The 17,103-nt window shown below is 38.3% G+C and overlaps 1 protein-coding gene across 2 annotated transcripts; it reads right to left on the bottom strand.

The window, feature by feature from the left end:
• Positions 1-117: 117 nt before the first annotated feature.
• On the bottom strand, positions 118-14,931 carry tmem120b (transmembrane protein 120B). Of its 2 annotated transcripts, XR_013932534.1 has the most exons (13): positions 14,750-14,931; positions 13,449-13,567; positions 12,927-13,043; positions 12,309-12,368; positions 12,127-12,222; positions 11,934-12,023; positions 11,740-11,805; positions 10,698-10,759; positions 9,411-9,503; positions 7,796-7,860; positions 5,544-5,612; positions 1,816-2,392; positions 118-1,785 (listed from the first exon to the last, which is right to left on the bottom strand). XR_013932534.1 is itself a non-coding variant. In XM_080419729.1 (12 exons), the coding sequence occupies exons 1-12, from the start codon at positions 14,813-14,815 to the stop codon at positions 2,276-2,278; spliced, it is 1,020 nt and encodes a 339-aa protein (XP_080275855.1). In that variant the 5' UTR covers positions 14,816-14,931; the 3' UTR covers positions 118-2,275. The 2 variants fall into 2 exon arrangements, 1 of the variants encoding a protein (XP_080275855.1); XM_080419729.1 differs by having other exon boundaries at positions 118-2,392.
• Positions 14,932-17,103: the final 2,172 nt, after the last annotated feature.

Raw genomic sequence — 17,103 nt, 5'->3', positions numbered from 1 at the left:
TATCATTCATGTTCAGGCACACGATACCGTCTTCAGATGGATGAACATGGTTAGCACATCAGCTACACTGTATAAATGAGGAAATCTGGATCTTTTTGTGCATTGTGGCAGCTCTAATGCATCGCAACATTTTGGTCTGCAACTCAACATGCTTCAACTTCTCTCATAAAAGTTATATATAAATAGTGGTTGTCTTAAAGAGCAAAAATGTAACAAACACCAACATCTTTGGATTTTCTAAACAAAAACTACAGATATCTAATGTGACAGGCTACAGGGAGAATAAGGCAATTTGAGCCATGCCACTACAATTATTCAGATCGACTCAATTGAATGTGTCTGAATTATATTAAAAAAAAGAAAATCCACATTACTACAGAACATTTATGAAGCACAAACCAGACAAAATTACACAAACAAATCAAAGACTCATGATCTGGCCATAGTTAATTAGTAGATATACATTTAGTGTGTTGGTCAGTCAGAAGTATTAAACAATAATCCAGCATGTTTGTCATCATTTTGAATAGTAATAATAGTAGTATTAAAGTACCAGTTCCAATAGCAGCATTTTATTCATAATAGAATTCTGCAAGAAAACACAACATACGATTGGAACAGAAATGTATTGTTCTCACCTTTCAGCACAACAAAATCATAATTCTAACAGGAATTCAACAAACTTCTTTAATCTAACCTCATGTCTTATATTTTGTGTTACCAGCATGAACAAGCATCACCAGAGTGTCCAAATCCAGAAAGCTATGGTCATGAATAATAATACCTGCTACATTAATTTATTAATTTAAAATCAAGATCTAATTTGGTCTTATTTGTTAGGCTCTGGGTGTCTAGAGATAGTCATAGCAATAATTTCATCCTCTCCCTGGTGCTTACTCAGACAACCAGATTAAGTCTTTAGATACATTAAAATCATAAATTCATGTGGTAATCACTACCTGCAATATTACAGATGTTCACTGGCTCACTCTTTCAAGGAATACAAAATAAATAAAAAAGTATGTATATATAATTTATATATGCAAGTGACCAAAAAAACAAAAACGCACATAGGGCTGAAATGCTTCCTCTTTTTATTTTATATTTATGACAAGGTCAAGATCTTGCACTTGTAATAAATATAAAAACAGGAAGCATTTCGGCGCCCTGTGTGTGATGAGCTTTTGTTTTTGGTCATTTGATATTTCCTGCAACAAGACAAACAGTGCTGTGCACTGGGTATCTACCTGTTGAATTAGTCTATACATGCACTGTATATACTAACCAGCCACTCCCCCCAACGGATTAAAAATTAAAAGCAATGGGGAGTCAAGCATTACACATACAAATTTATGATACAAACAACAGAACATTGTGCCATACCTTTACTGTATGTATTCAAATGCATTATACCCAGAGATAAAGTTGGACCACTACTACTTCACAGAAGTATGAAGTATCTACATGACAGACTTGGGTCTTCAAAGGCAAACTACACTGGCTGTGATTAATCAATGCTACCTACCATCTTTGAGTTGCATATGATGCATGTGAAGAGAAGGCTCTCTTAACACGTTCATGCACTGACACATACAATAAACATCCAAAGAAAACACTTTCTGTCCAATTACTTTTTAACTACAGGTTCAAGCAACAAACCAGACTTCAGTGGTCCATCTGGCAGGTGAACATTACTGTGTAAAGCAGTGGTTATCAAACGTTTTAATTTCAAGGACTTACAAACCCGTAAGTGTCCAATTTGGTTCCTAACTATCAAAAATTTTGCTGGGGACCCCCTGGAACCCACTCAAGGACCCCTGGGGGTCCCGGACCCCACTTTGAGAACCACTGTTGTAAAGGATTTCAGTGGCTCATCCGACAGTTGAACATGACTGTGTTGTGATTGAATGTGCAGCAAGGACAACAATGCGTCATCAAAGCCCCGTAATACTTTGTTGTGTGCCAGTGCTCCGTGCCAAAAATAGCCCATCTACAATCTCACAACGTGTCGCACTGTGACGTAGACTGCCTGTTTTCTGTGCACGACACTGGCGCGCAACCAAGTATAAATCAGGCTTCAGAAAGAAAAGCCAATATACCAAACACTTTGGCTAGATGTTTCTGCTGTCATCAAAGCCTGAGAGAAACCATCGTTTCAGTCCTCTCACAGCACCAAACTACTATACTTACTGTAAGTGTATAGTCTATGGAGCAAATGTGCGTGTCGTAGTTATGCTTCAAATTAATGGCCAATTGGAGAGTCTCAGTTGTTTTGTCAGTCCTGTTTTTGCACCTTCTCTTGGTTATTCTGAAATTTTTGGTGAACAACTTTTACTGTGGTGAGAAAATTCCCCAGGAACAGGATGAGAAATGTCAAGGCCAGCATATATACCTAGAAGAAAATAAAGAGAGGCATCACCGTCTCATTTAAAGTATTTGACATCAGGAGCTATGCATTTGTACAGATATTTCCATGTTGTGAAATGTGGTAGGGTTAGGAGTCAGCTTTGTGATAAACCTATTCCCGACTCTTTATTATTTAACCAAGTAAAAAAAATCTCTGTGTATAGACAGTATATGTACTGTATGTCAATCTGTCTGCAATGACTAAATACAATATCCCAGTGATCAGGGTGACACACATACACAGTACAACACGTCGCTACGGCGTATAAGCGCATTTTTTGACCAACTCTCACACGTCTGCAGATGCACTGACGTTAACGTGCGTGCCCACGAAAATACGCGCCCGCCAGAACAATGGGAGTCTGTCTGTGCGTGTCTTCATGGAATAATTACAACAACTGAACATGGACAGGTATAGCTTCTGTAAAGGCATATTCTCTGAAAAACGTCTATAAAACGTCTCAATAGTCTATTTCTAATCTAACATCAAACAAAAAATGGCCTGGTCAGAGCGTCTCTGTGCTCTTTCGTGATTGTGTGCGCACCATTCGTGATCGTACGCATTTGTGATTGTGCGCGTCATTAAAATAGCATATGACCAGCTATGAAATCAGCACTACAACACTGACAGTGGTTCACAAACGTTTTGGCCTCAGGGCACCCCCCATACATACTTATTTCATCCACGGCAGCCCTAAATTACAATGTTATATTTTACTCTATCACCTTATATTTATAGAATCTTTTACTACTTTGACATGACGGTGACCACAACATTCAAATGAACACGCTCAATTGAAAGTATACATTCAGGGGGTACATAAAAAAATCTGTTACTTCAGAAATTATTAAAAATACTTTTAGAAGTGGTTAAAACACCATTATTCCACAGCACCCCTGAATTAAACTTCATATACTCTGGGTTACCTTTGTTTATGGTTGTATCGTTTACATATTCACATGATTCTTTTGAGGTTTTAAGAACTGAGCAAGAAGGTCATAGCAATGCTGCTCACTAACTGCCTTGCATAAGAATCGTGACTCCCCTCCCCGTCTCAAATCTGGTCTTGCTGATTGTAAGAGAAGGGCTTTAAATGTGGTTGGAGATATAGAACGGCTAGATAACATTCTCTCGATGCAGCAGATTATGAGCAAGTTTGATATAGCGAAAAACAATTTCTTCAGAATATCAAACCTTATACCCATCTGTTACTACAAGACCTGTTGAGAACCTCTCTTGAAGGATACAAAGGTTAATTATGAAAATATTCAATATAATGTTTTGTGTAAAACAAAACAATTTTTTAAAATTTGAAACTAAGGACCTATGGGAAGATGATCAGGGCACCACAATCGATTTAGCAGACTGGAAGGAGATAACATGTTAACATCCTGTCCATGTCCTAGCGTGTAACTCAGCATGGAAAAGCAGTTTAAAATCTTGCATCGACTATATAATTCCAGTCGCTAGACATAGAATGAACCCAGATCTGTCAAATCTTTTGTAACATGGGTCAGTTTCAGGTTCTTATGCAGTCCACAGAAAATCTTTGAATGCTCAAGTCAAGTCTTATGATGCGCACCTTCTTCACGAGAAGAGCATACTCTATCAAAGTTTAACTATGCTTTAAAACAGACCAAATATGTAGACCGCTATAACAACCGAAGGCATGAGATTATCCATCAGGTTGTAACAACCCTACCCAGATAAATGTTTTTCCTTCTGTAACTGTATTTTATTTGTTAAGTGAAACATTTGGGTGACTTCCTGACATTTTTCAGAAAATTACTTGTCATGTCATACCATAACATTTACAACTTCTACAGTAGTTGGTTGTCCAGTGCAGTTCTGGTACACACTGCAGAAATCAACTGAATCAGCACTCAATGACAGTGAACCTTTACGGTTGTCACTTTGGTGGTAGAAAGCAGCTGTTACTCTCCTTCATAACCAAACAGGTTTTAGCACACAGCCAGCATTTAAAACTGCAAAACTAAACTTGTGATGAGACGCTGAAGTTGAACCCATGATTAGCTGCGGTGTGAACAAAGCTCTAGAAATGGACAGTGACAGACACATCAAGGCGAGGACCAGAGATAGTTTTACCGTTTTCATAGCACATCAATCTATTACAGTATATATTGTATACAATATTAAATAGCTATATGATCTCTTTCCTTTCTCCCATTCACTCGCTCTATTTTTCGCTCTCCCTCGCCTCAGAATTGCACTGTGTATGCATTTGTGTGTGTGAGTGTGAATGAGTGAGAGAGGGATAACATGTTGTAACATTACATATTGGTGGGAGCAATGTGTTTGTGATCAGAAATGGTTTACAACTTGTTGTTTATAATTGGGCAAGTTGAATCACTCGAAACGCAATTGGCTGGCATGCACCGACCTGCCACAGGGTAATTCAGACTGCTGCAACCTTTCTTAAAATGACAGAAAATCTAGTCAGGCGGAAATGGGTGTGGCCTGTATTGGGATTTGCAACATGAACCAAGAAATCCAGGGAACGACCAAAGGTTCAAGTGTTACAGGCAAAAAAAAATTAAGCGGTCTGTTATAGCACCACCATGAGGCCGATTTGAGTGAGGCCTACTGGGAGTGTGCATGCAAAGTTTCACACCGATCTGTCCAGAGGTGTCTGACATTAGCTGCTCACAGGCAGACTGACTCACGGACCAAATACATAATCCCCGCCCCTGGCCGTTCCGGTATGGCAGAGATAATAACAGGGGCAACCAATAGGTGTGCATAGATTAGCTGCATGGCTAATCACCGACCTAGACTTTTGACTACCAAACTGCATTATGTTATACTAAATTACAGATCAAACATGAAGATTCCATATGTTGTGATGCAACAATGTATTGAGTCATTGCAGACAGTGACATTATTATGTTGAAATACACAGGCTGCATCATTACAATCGTTTTGCAACTGCCTCTTTGCTCAACTAAAAGAACCGTTTATTGATTTTCCAGAACATTGTTTCATATAACATTCACCAAGCTTTTCCTTAAAATTTTCTTTGACTGAAATGCAAGATACATATATTTTTAGATATTATACAGTATTCTGACATTACGTTCGTAATATCAACTGCTGTTGAAATGCAACAAAGGCTTACCTGCCATTCCTTACAGTCCTCACGGCCTGCCAACCGAAATAATGTCACAGAGTTGTAGAGCTGCCAAAACTGCAAAGGAGGAAAAAAAGTTTGTATCTTTGCAAATGGAATTACAGGATGACATCTTCTTGCCCATACATTGGTTCTGCTGTCATCTTGCTCTCTCAAGTACATTCTCTCAAACACAGAGATACACACATAGGGCCCTATTTTCACCGGTGCCTTACCTGCTACGTTATTTTCACCGTGTGTGCCTGTGGGCGTGCTGTTGCGCTTTCCCTAAAATTGCTATCTTGCCCACACACGTTTGGGAAAGCGCATAGCAGATTCTAAAACCACCCGCTATGCCAAATTTGTTTGGTAGAGCGCGCCTGCAATGGACATGTCGGGAGTCGGCCGGGCACACAACGGCACAACATTCAGAGGCTCCCTCTTTCCTAATTCTCAACGAATCTCTGTGATTCTAATTTTCCTATAATCAGCAGATGTGAGTGTCAATTCCTTGTGTCAATTGTGTTTATATAAGACGATAGCTCTCCAAATTACACACACTTCAGTTTTATTCATCCATTGCGCAGGAAATACTGTATGGATTACAATAATATAACATTCCCTATAATCTGTCGTTTGATCTGCATTTGCTATAACCACACCAGACCATTTGTTTAAATAATCCAGAACACAAGCAGATTGCTGTAATTCAAAGTTCTTCCATGGGCAGAGAGGGAGAGAGCGTAAGATTGCATTGGGATAATAGCTTCCCTTAAAAGGCAATGGCATCTGGCACGGTGATTGGTTTTATTATTGTAACGCCCAAACCACACCTACAGTATGCATAATGTAACGGGTAGCGCAGGTGTTTTAGGGATAAGGCTGGTGTCCGAAGACAGCAACTTTTGCACAGGAGCGCCCCTTGTGCAACGCTAAATCCCCAAATAGTGGTTATAGGATCTTTGAATGAAAATAGAGCCCATACTGTATTTTCTAGTTTGTTTTTGAATAATGGTCACGGAGTGAAATGATAGATTTAGTCATATTTTAGAAGAAATGTGTATGGGACATAATGAGCACATGACTAGATAGCTGTGACTCAGATTATACGGGGGGTAGTTAGAGAATTTGTTACACATGTCTTGCTGTTGTTAAAAAGGGGGTCATACCTATATTCCCCGGGTTCTATGTTCCCCACTAAGGTTATGGTTAGGGTTAGGTTTAGGTTAGGTCCTATATTCCCCGCTCTCCCTAGGAAACGGGGAACATAGAACCTGGGGAACATAGGTACGGTCCCGTTAAAAAGAATCTCCAAGCAACTTCAGAAATGGCTACAATATTTGAAAGCTCCATTCTCAGAGAAGGCATGTAAATCAGGTATTCCAGGTAGCACAGAAATTATCATTCATGGGTGTAGTATCTCTTTGCCGAAAATTGTCCACCACGCTGTGAGCTTGTAGATCAGCTATTTTTGACTAATGTTACCACAGAATAGAGCACCGAAGTCTGACGTCACTGCCACTAGAGGGCGCTGTTCCACGGGTTTGTGGCTTTATTTTTTGTGTTGAAATCCCCATTTGGGAATCTTAGATCACGTCATTTAAGAACTGTAAACATAAACACACCACCCTGGCGTTTTTGTCAGGTGGGTGGCTCTGCATCGTTTATATTCATTCATATTTGATACAGCCTGTTTCTGGCGAAAATGGAATTAATTCTGCCTTAAAAGTCTTAAGAACTACTACTTCCGGGTCTGAAATCACTGTCCCCACAGCAGCCGCGTTCATGGGAAATGTAGTCTTTGGGTTGTTTGACTCGTTTCTAGTGTTTATATTGTGTTACTCTTTGGGTAAATGTGTACATTTACACCTTCAGTCGATGCTTCATATCCATATGAGTAAAATCGCCAGGGTGGTGTGTTTATTTTTGGAACACAGTTCTTAGGTATATGAAGCGATCTAAGATTCCCCAATGAGGATATCAATACAAAAAGTAAAGCCATGAACCAGCGGAAAGCGCCCTCTACTGGCAGTGACGTCAGGACTTCGGTGCGCTATAGGAATGCTGCAGTACAAGTGGTTAAATACATTTTATATTAATTCCCCGACATGTACAGTAAATAGCTCAGGTGAGCGCAAAGGCCAATGGTTGAGACTGTATAGCCTCGCGTGGCCAGACAATATCACTGCAAACATCTTTTTTGCAATGGCAGATTCGTCTGGAACCAGGCTATAGAGACTGTAGTATTAGTTTTAACTTACATGGCCAAAGAATAGGGAAGGCAAGAGAAAAGTGAGGCCTCTCCACATCCAGGATTGAAATCCCTCTGCAGACATAGAAATATTAATTAGCAACTTTGTTATGAAACAAATTAAGTATGATCAAATTTCAACATGAAAAGCTTGCCAGGATGTTAAAATGATTGCAGAGATGAGGAGATTAGAGTACTAACTAGTAAAGTTTGTAATCTTTACAATAAAATCAGAGACAAGAGCTTGTGTGACTGACCACATGCACAGTAATGAAGGTCAAGCTATTCTTTTGTTATTGTTGTAGTATAATTTGTCATTTAATCCAGGATATATAAAATATGCACCATGAGAAGTTAAAACATTTTACAACAGTGGTGGGCAACAAACCACTTTTTGATCTACCAGGTGAAGTTATAATTCAAAAACAAGCTTTATCATCCAATATTGTTTGATGTGCATACTAAACCTTTCTCCCAAGATAGTCAGAATTTAATTCATAATTGAATTGAATCATTCTTTGTTAGCTTTTACTCAATTATTGATTTTTTCGATGCTTGTATTATTCTAATAAGCAGCCTATAATAAGGCAGAAAATCAATGGTGGTTTTCAGTCTAGCAAAGGGTGCTCACATCAGCCTTGGAAAAGGCTAAAGCCCTGGTCAGACAACATCGGCGGACTCGCCAGAAGCGCCAGCTTCCCTGTTCACTTACATTCTATGGGGAAAACGGGGAGGAGTGTCCCGTTATGTCACATTGTTGACACATTGTTGACTTCACGCACTGAAGTGCGTGAAGTCTGACGCATGTGAAGCGCCAGGTTCAACATTGATGAACCATGACCAGGCACCAACCAATGGGACAGACACGCTAACACTATGCGTTGACTGCTCTTGGCAGCCATTTTGCTTACGGTTTCCTTTCATGTACAGTACACTCGTATTTCAATTAATGTAAACATATTTATTTTAAAAGCCGATTGATGAATGGCCTGAATACTTTACCGATAGGAATACCCCCCCCCCCCCATCTGATGAGCAGTATAGCATTCTAATAAATAAAGTATCCCAAATAAATGAGAAGCATAGTTTCACATCCAACACAGACATAAGCTACAAAAAAAAATCATATGTGCTTTTTTCACAAATTAAACCCTTGTTCTACCAAATATGAATTGCTATTCATAATTATTCATGTAATTAACATAATGCTATTCATAATGACATAATGCAATGTTTTCACATTTGAAAACAATGACACTGGAACACTGGCACTTTATCTGCACTACCCACAGCCATGCAAGATCATGATGGGAAATGGACGTCACACATCGGCTTGTGACTATGACGCATCTGACGCAGTTTTACTACTTTGACATGACGGTGACCAAAGTAGTAAGTGATCATGTGCCTGAAAAGGTTGCCCAACCCCTGGTTTACAATAACTCACACGCCCTCCCACCAACTTGCTCAAGCAATTCTTACATGTGTAACTCAGAATACCCATGTGTAGGAACACTCAGTCAGTACCTCACCTTTACCCTATTTTTCCTCAGACATGGGGCTGCTGATGGCTGAGGACGTCAAAGCATTGCAATCATGATGACCCAAAATAGCATAAAACATACCCACTGTGAGATCCAGCTGACTTCTCTCTCCCAAGGCTCGCAACCTGTATAAGCAACCACTCTGGTAATAATATTGCAGAAACTGAACCATGCCTGAAAAGACAAAGAAAATGGTTTGCAGTAAATACACAGTCTAACATTCAGTCTTATAAGTCAGGATATTGCAGGTATCTTAAAAAGACACATTCAGGACTCTTTTCAATCAGACAAAGAGAAGAAAACAAATGTCAAGGTTGTATGCTTCATAAATCATATGTTTTGACATGTGCAGTGGTGTTTTGGTCGCTGTACGGGACACCATGGTGTCAGGCCAGTTATTTGTCACGCGCATGTGCAGGTACGGCACATGACGGCGCGTGCATGCTAGTACCGCCAGGGAAAAATCACACAATTGGACACGTCTCTCAGTATCGCCAGTGTCAAATGCCATTTCCACATAACAAATTAGATAGGCTACAAGTTTTGGAAGATAACACCATATTTGACAATATATTATATACTGTATATAATTCATAATACCAAAGATAATTATTTTAGATCTTTTAACAAGGCTCTGGAGCTCAACTCATTCACTGCCAAGGACGTAAAAAACGTAATAAAAAAAATAGAGAAGAATAATAATCTGAAGATTAATAAGTTAACCTCTTGGTTAACTTATTACTTAAAAATCCTGTATACTTTTTTTTTTACTATGTATTTTTGGTCAAGACATGCTATTTTCAAAGGCAGACAATTAATGTCAACGAGGTCGCGATGACCTCGTTGACATTTGTGAAACCACACAGTATAACCCTCAGTGATTAGCAACCATCAGGGGATCGATCATAATGGAGATAAATATTCTGTGACTACTTGAAAAAGGTAGTGGGTAAACGCAGCCAGAAATAAGTCTGGCAGTGAATGAGATAGTATTTGTGAATTAGCAACACAGCTGGGCTTTACTGCAGTTTTATTAGCCTGCATTTGTTTTTAATAGCAAGATATCATTAAACCAAATGTTATTGGTCCCCCTTTGCATATAAAATGAGGATGACATACAAGAAAGGTCTGTATGGTAAATAAAATAAATGGTGCATTTAAATAGCGCTTTTATCCAAAGCGCTTTACATAGATTGTGCATTACCTGCTCATCGAGAGCAATTAGGGGTTCAGCGTCTTGCTCAAGGACACCGGCCGCTCTACCGGGCACTCTACCTCTGAGCCACTGCCGCCCCTCTGACCCATGTGTCACTATGCCAGTTAAATTAACACAAAGGATTTTACTGTGCAGGCTTAGTAAATACTTACTCTGATAGATGGAGAAAGCAAGGAATTGGCTTCTGAACCTTTGATACATGGGCCCCTCAGGCCTATGAAATGAAACAGAGGAGACACATCAATATAGACCAGGCTCAGATAATGTGTATTATCAAAATTCACTCATCAATTAGTTCATTAACAAAAAATGTTAAATGGGTGTAAGTGATGTTGCTAAAACTTAAAGCTTAGTATTCCGATAGCAATCACTACTATTAAACTACTACTACTACTAATAAATAACTAATCCAAATGTTCTAGTAGTAATCCCACCCAATATATAAAACATTGCTAACTTATTTGTCCAGTCTTGTTTCTATGTTATCGACCTAAGCACACATATTTTCCAAGCATAGTCATTAGGTCACAGGGTTTAACAGGTTCTCATGTTATCACCATGGCATCCATCTATGTATGGCAGTGGTTTCATGCTTTTGTGTGAATAATAAGAACACTGTGGTGTCATGCCCAATTACTAGTATTTGTTCCAGCTCTTTAGTAAACAGAACATACAGTACATGTTCATATCGGATACCAATTTGATCCAATCAGGTGAGAGAACCACACAACGATCATTTATCAGCTTCAATGTTAGTGTTTTTTCTGCACATTTTTCTGTTTCATTTCTCCCACTTTCACTCGTTTCTTTTACATCCTGTATAAAACATTTCTCTCCTGATTGGATAAATTTGGTATTCTCACCAGAAAATGCATTTTGCGTTTACTAAAGAGCCGGAGAGATTGGGAGACCACTGTTACTGAAAAATGCTATATAGCAATGATTACTATCAGAATAGGCTGCACATTGTACAGAGTGCTGCTGCTAGGCTTTTAACTAAAACCAGGAGAACATATGACTCTTATTTTAACTATACTGGAGGCCTGTCTGCTTTAGGATTGCATCATTTTAAAATGATACAGAAGAGACACATCAGTACATTAAGCACTCCAGTAGGTTACTGACTGTTTGTCTAAAAGATAAAATGCCATTTCTTATTACATGGTGAAATCAATGACAAAGAAAAAAACCTACCAGGTAAGCATGACACCTGACAGAAAGGTGGATACATAATGATGTAACACCCACCACCCTTTAATCCTAAGGAAAAAAAGGAAGAACAGCAACCATGTTAAAATTGTATCTTTAGCGAGGTTGGGGGTTAAGTTGAACAATTTGAACTTTAAAGTGTTTCTGTATCTTCTAAGCATAAAATTATTATTACACACCTGGAACCATTGCTCATGAGAACGCTTTCCCTTATAGTCAAGGTGCAGTAATACCAAACAAGCAAAAAGTTGAAGATTTCATCTGTGACACTGAGAAAAACAACAAAAACTTAAAAACTGCAGCCTTTTTAAGATATTCCAATTTAAAAGGTTAGTCTTGGAGATGATCAATCTCCAAATGAATTTAACTCACCGATAATTGAGGAAGAAGAGACAGGTTATGGCCCCAAACAGCAGAATTATTGTCATAACAAGCTTGAATTTCTCATACTCATCTTTGTAGGCAAATCTATACATGAACGGAAGACAAAGCGAATTAGAGAAACTAATAATAATAAACAAGATTATTTAAAGGCCTTTAAAAACACAACATACTTTGCCTGGTTGGTGAGAAGAGTTACATTTACATTGCCCAGGACCAAATTTAGGTATAATCTGAAATAGAATGACAAACAATAAATACTCATAATATTTAATTACAGGCATGATAACTGACTAGGGGTGAAACAGGTGTGTGAGCAAGGGGAAGAAAGACCCACTAGGGATATGTCCTCTCTCTGTAGAAGGCTGTTGGCCGTCTCATTATGACATAAGACTTTTTTTTCCTGTGCATGTCGGTTTTGTGCCAGCAAAGTAAGCTGCCCTAGTTTATTTATTATTTGTTGCACACATCCAAACACACGTATCATCTTTCGCTTAATGAAAATGTAGCAGACTTCTGGGACACAACGCCCCTCTCTGGGGTTGTGTCCCAGAGAGGACACAACCGCAGACCCTTCTAAGCACGCATCACTTTTTCACTTTGAGTAGGCTTGCATCAGTCTTTCCCTTTGAATAACCCCCCACAAAACAAATGAGCTGGATCTGCACAAATCATGTAGATGATCCATTTCTGATTCAAAATACAGAATTTTGCCAAAAGGTGGCAAGTTTGTATGCCTGTAATAAGTCATCCACTTAACATTACATGCAACACACAAGAAAAGTACTGACCCATTCTTCTTTGGTAAATATGCTTCCATATCAAAGAACACATCTTCTTTATCTTTGATTTGTGTTTGGATATCCTGTATTAGTGTCAATTCTTTCTCATCACATGTTTGTACACACCTGTGGAGAAAAAAAGTATCTTGTTATAGTGTCAATTCTTTCTCATCACATGTTTGTACACACCTGTGGAGAAAAAATGTATCTGTTATTTAAAAAAAATAGGAATTAGACAGCCAAATTAGTTTAATTTTACACATTAGGTTGTACTGGTTACTCCTACCCAAGATCGGAGACCCAAAATGACAGGATTTATTTACACATTCAAATGTGCTGGGTTTCACAGTAAATGTTAATGATTTTCAGTTTCTTTCCATAATCAATAGAGATATTGCACATCATATCATATAAACAGCACGATTTGTTTGAAACACAATGAGATACCTTGTGTAAAATATGCCATGCAAATAAAGTTTGGATTACCATGGGCTAATTCAGTGGAACTCATTTTGACTACCAAAAACGTACTTTTTTAGGCTGTATCGGAGGTCTTTGAGAGATTTCCTCTGTTTTCTGATGGCACTACTGCATGTTGCTTGAAGATTTGTGAGCTCCTCAAGTTTCTGCCTGTAGATTTTGTGACTTTCCTGGAGGTCAAATATAATGTCATATGGTTAACTATACACTGAAATGCCAAACAGTACAATACAATATCATCTTGCGTTGCCTTTATCTGAAACTCATTTATCTTTTTCACCGCATATTTTGACAATTTCATTCCAAAATGTGAAAAGGTAAAGTATGCTTTGGAAAATGGTCCATGTGAAATGGTCAATTTCACATTGAGGTGCCCACTCTTCCTGTATCGTCTGAAACCACCCAGGTTTGAAGCCATGTATTAAAACATAACATTTTTAAGCAGGTTATTCTAGCAGTATTTCAGAAGTGTAACCATTTTAAGTATGTTTTAATGGTACTGGACAGTATAGGCGAGTAGCGGTGAATATGTATGCTAGACTAGAGCTAGCCTTGGATCAAGACAATCATAGATGTATTTTTTATCAATTTTGATATGTTTGTATCTAAGAAGTATCAAAAGCGATAAAATACATCTATGATTGTCTTGATCTCATGTGAACCATGGCTAGTCTTGATCCAAGGCTAGACTAGAGCCAAGTCAACACAAACTCCAGAAAGCACAAGTACAAAAAAGATGTTCTCAATGTGGACCTGCTCTATGGATAATAATGAAAAGTAATTCTGCGAGACTGAATAATGTTTGTCAGGATTAAGCTGTATTTAAATACTTCAGGCTTGCACCAGCCTGTCCGACAGCCTGTCACAGAAAACCACCTTTTGACACCTTTAATGACAGTCACAGATTCACTGCTCTGTCTCCTGTGGCTTCTGGGACACCGCTGTCTGGATTACTCACTGCTTTAGATGTATCATTATTCACCAGTCAATCACCACAAGTAAACATAAGTCATTGTTAGATTGTATACCAAGTCGTGTTCCCATTTAAAACAAACCCCCTCCATTCACGAATCGAGCTAAAGTTAGCAAGGTAATGTAGGCTAACATGCATTAGCTGATTACTGATCAAAATGCTGTTGTAGGTACATTATTATTATTATGTTTATATGTTACATAAAGGACAGGAACACCAAAGAACCCATGAGAGCAACACGTATGTCATCCACGTCGTGTTGCAACACGACCCCAATGTATGTAGGAATCACAGGAACTTAGTCAAGGCTTGCTGTTGCGCGGCTTTGCTAACTTGATTAGCTGATGGTTAATATTCATTGTGATTACAGATCAATCACCTGCAGCTGTTGATGTTCGTTGTCGATTTCTTCCCACTCCGTTTGTAACCTCGGCAACAACGACATGGTGATGTTTGATGTTGGGCTCCAGAAGAAGCAGGTTATCTGCTATAGTTCCCTCTCCTAGTTTCTACTGTCTCAGTCAGAGGGAGAGAGAGTTGCTGCTCATGGTCACTCAGACAGACAATGACCAGTGTTGCCAGGTTTTGAGAGAGAAATAAGCAACCAGGTCTAGGAAAACAAATCCAAAAGAAGCAGCTTTATAGGCCACATGAGATGCGACGCGTTGTGAGCTTGTAGATCTGCTATTTTCAAAAACTCCTATTGCAGTAAAATGTGGAATATTTTGAATATTTTCCGAAACATTCTAACAACACAAATGCTCCCGTATAGGCTGGGCACAAAACATTTTCATGAAAATATTTGAGAACCACTGGTTTAAATAAATAAATAATAATAAATAATTAAAACATTTGGGAGCAAGCAACCGCAACCCGCAACTACCCATATTTACAAGCAACTTTACAGAAAAAGAAGCCCAAAGCAGCTTATAATAAGCGGACATGGCAACGCTGACAATGACGGCGAGCCGTTTCTCCAGCCATAATAGTTGCGCGCCAGTGTCGCGAGGCTGAATATATCAGATCTACAAGCTCACAGCGCGTTGCACAGTCACGCACTGTGAGCTTGTAGATCTGACATTTTCAGCCTCGCGACACTTTGAACGCGCAAACGCTTTTCTGCTGCCGATCTACACTGAGCATGCGCACTACGTAATATACTTAACAGATCTACAAGCTAACAGCGCCTTGTAATAATCCAGTTTGTAGATCTGTTTTTTTCCCTTTCTTTTCTTTTTTTGGCAAGAAGTGAATGATGCCCTCTCGTGGTGGAGTATACAATTGCAACCTACACTCGTGCGTATGTATTGGCAGTGGTGGGAAAAGTACTGCAATTTTTTACTTAAGTAAAAGTATCAATACGGCAATGTAGAAATACTCTGTTACAAGTAAAAGTACGGAATTCAAAAGTGACTTGAGTAAAAGTACAAATGGTATTTTTTTGTATATACTTTTATTTTATTTTTCATGATGCTTTTTTTGTACATATGGTATTTTTTTCTCTGTTTTTTATGTTGATTTGAACTGTTTGGTTGCTATTATATATGTCTATGAAATTAATTCAAGGACCCCAACGGAAACAAGACCGCAAGGACTTTTTTGGTCGGACCTTTTAGACAAAAGTATTATAAATGTTGTGTTGTTTTACATTCTTTTGCCTAATAAAAATTTCAATCAATCAATCAAAATGTACCTAAAGTAAAAGTACTCATGCAGAATGTCCCATTTCACAAATACAATACAATACAATATATTAAAATATTTTGAAAATAGCAGATCAAAGCTCACAATGTGTCGCATTGCAAGTTGCAACGCATTGTGAGCTTGTAGATTGGCTATTTTCAAATGGCCAAAATGTATAATGTATGTATAATTATAATAATAATAATCAAAATAACTAAAGTTTTCAAATATTTGTAGTGGTGTAAAAGTACAATATTTGCCTCCAAGATGTAGAAGGGTAGAAGTAAAAGTACAGGAAATTGGAATTACTCCAATAAAGTAAAAATACCTCAAATTGTACTTTACTTGAGTAAATGTACTAAGTTGCTTTACACCACGTGTATTGGTGTTTAACCACCATAAATAACCTACTATACTATGTGCAGTTTTCTTTTAGCCAATATTTGTACGTGTATGTTCACTATGTTGTAATTGTAGCATGCTTGAGTTGCTATGGTTACCAGGCACGCGTTGTGCTTGCCAGTCTTCTGTGTTTGCTGGCTTGGCTGCAGCGAGCAGAGCAGACTATTGGACATAGTCAGATTAAATATGTCAATGTTTTTTGTTTTATGCTGTAAAACTGTCGGATTACGTTTAGAAGGAGTTATTCACTTGGACACATTGCTGAGGTACTGTATCCAACTAGCTTCTACTTGCTTGTTGTAATAGATTGTTCAAGTAGCTAGGCTACTGCAGGGTTGGGTCAAATTACTTGACAAATTAAATATAGTCAGTTACTGAAAACAAATTACATTGCAATTTACATAGTAATTACATAGTGATTAACGTAATCCCTTGAAATACAAAATCTGAATAATTTTCGATTATACTGCAAAATCAAGCATTGAAAATATTGCACCTTATACAAAAAGTCACAAAAACGGGTTCCACAAACATTCACTTTTCTCTTAAACATTTTCATTGTGAGGATAAACAATAGGGTGAGGTCTGTTTTGCAACTGAATGTGGGCCTTATCCCCTTTATCTCAGTCATTAACACAACAAAGCCTC

This window comes from Gymnoscopelus braueri (assembly GCF_963280865.1).
Source record: "Gymnoscopelus braueri genome assembly, chromosome: 22".
NCBI classification, from domain to species: Eukaryota; Metazoa; Chordata; class Actinopteri; order Myctophiformes; family Myctophidae; genus Gymnoscopelus; species Gymnoscopelus braueri.
Note: the sequence above shows the minus strand (reverse complement) of the source record. Positions and strands in the feature narration are given on the sequence as shown.

Excerpts from the sequence above, each read along its gene's own strand:
- tmem120b (XM_080419729.1), bottom strand. The coding sequence starts at position 14,815 with ATGTCGTTGTTGCCGAGGTTACAAACGGAGTGGGAAGAAATCGACAAC. Across the intron at positions 11,806-11,933 it reads CTCATGAGCAATGGTTCCAG|GATTAAAGGGTGGTGGGTGT; the intron begins GTGTGTAATAAT and ends TTTTTTCCTTAG. Across the intron at positions 7,861-9,410 it reads TCAGCTGGATCTCACAGTGG|AGGGATTTCAATCCTGGATG; the intron begins GTATGTTTTATG and ends CTATGTCTGCAG.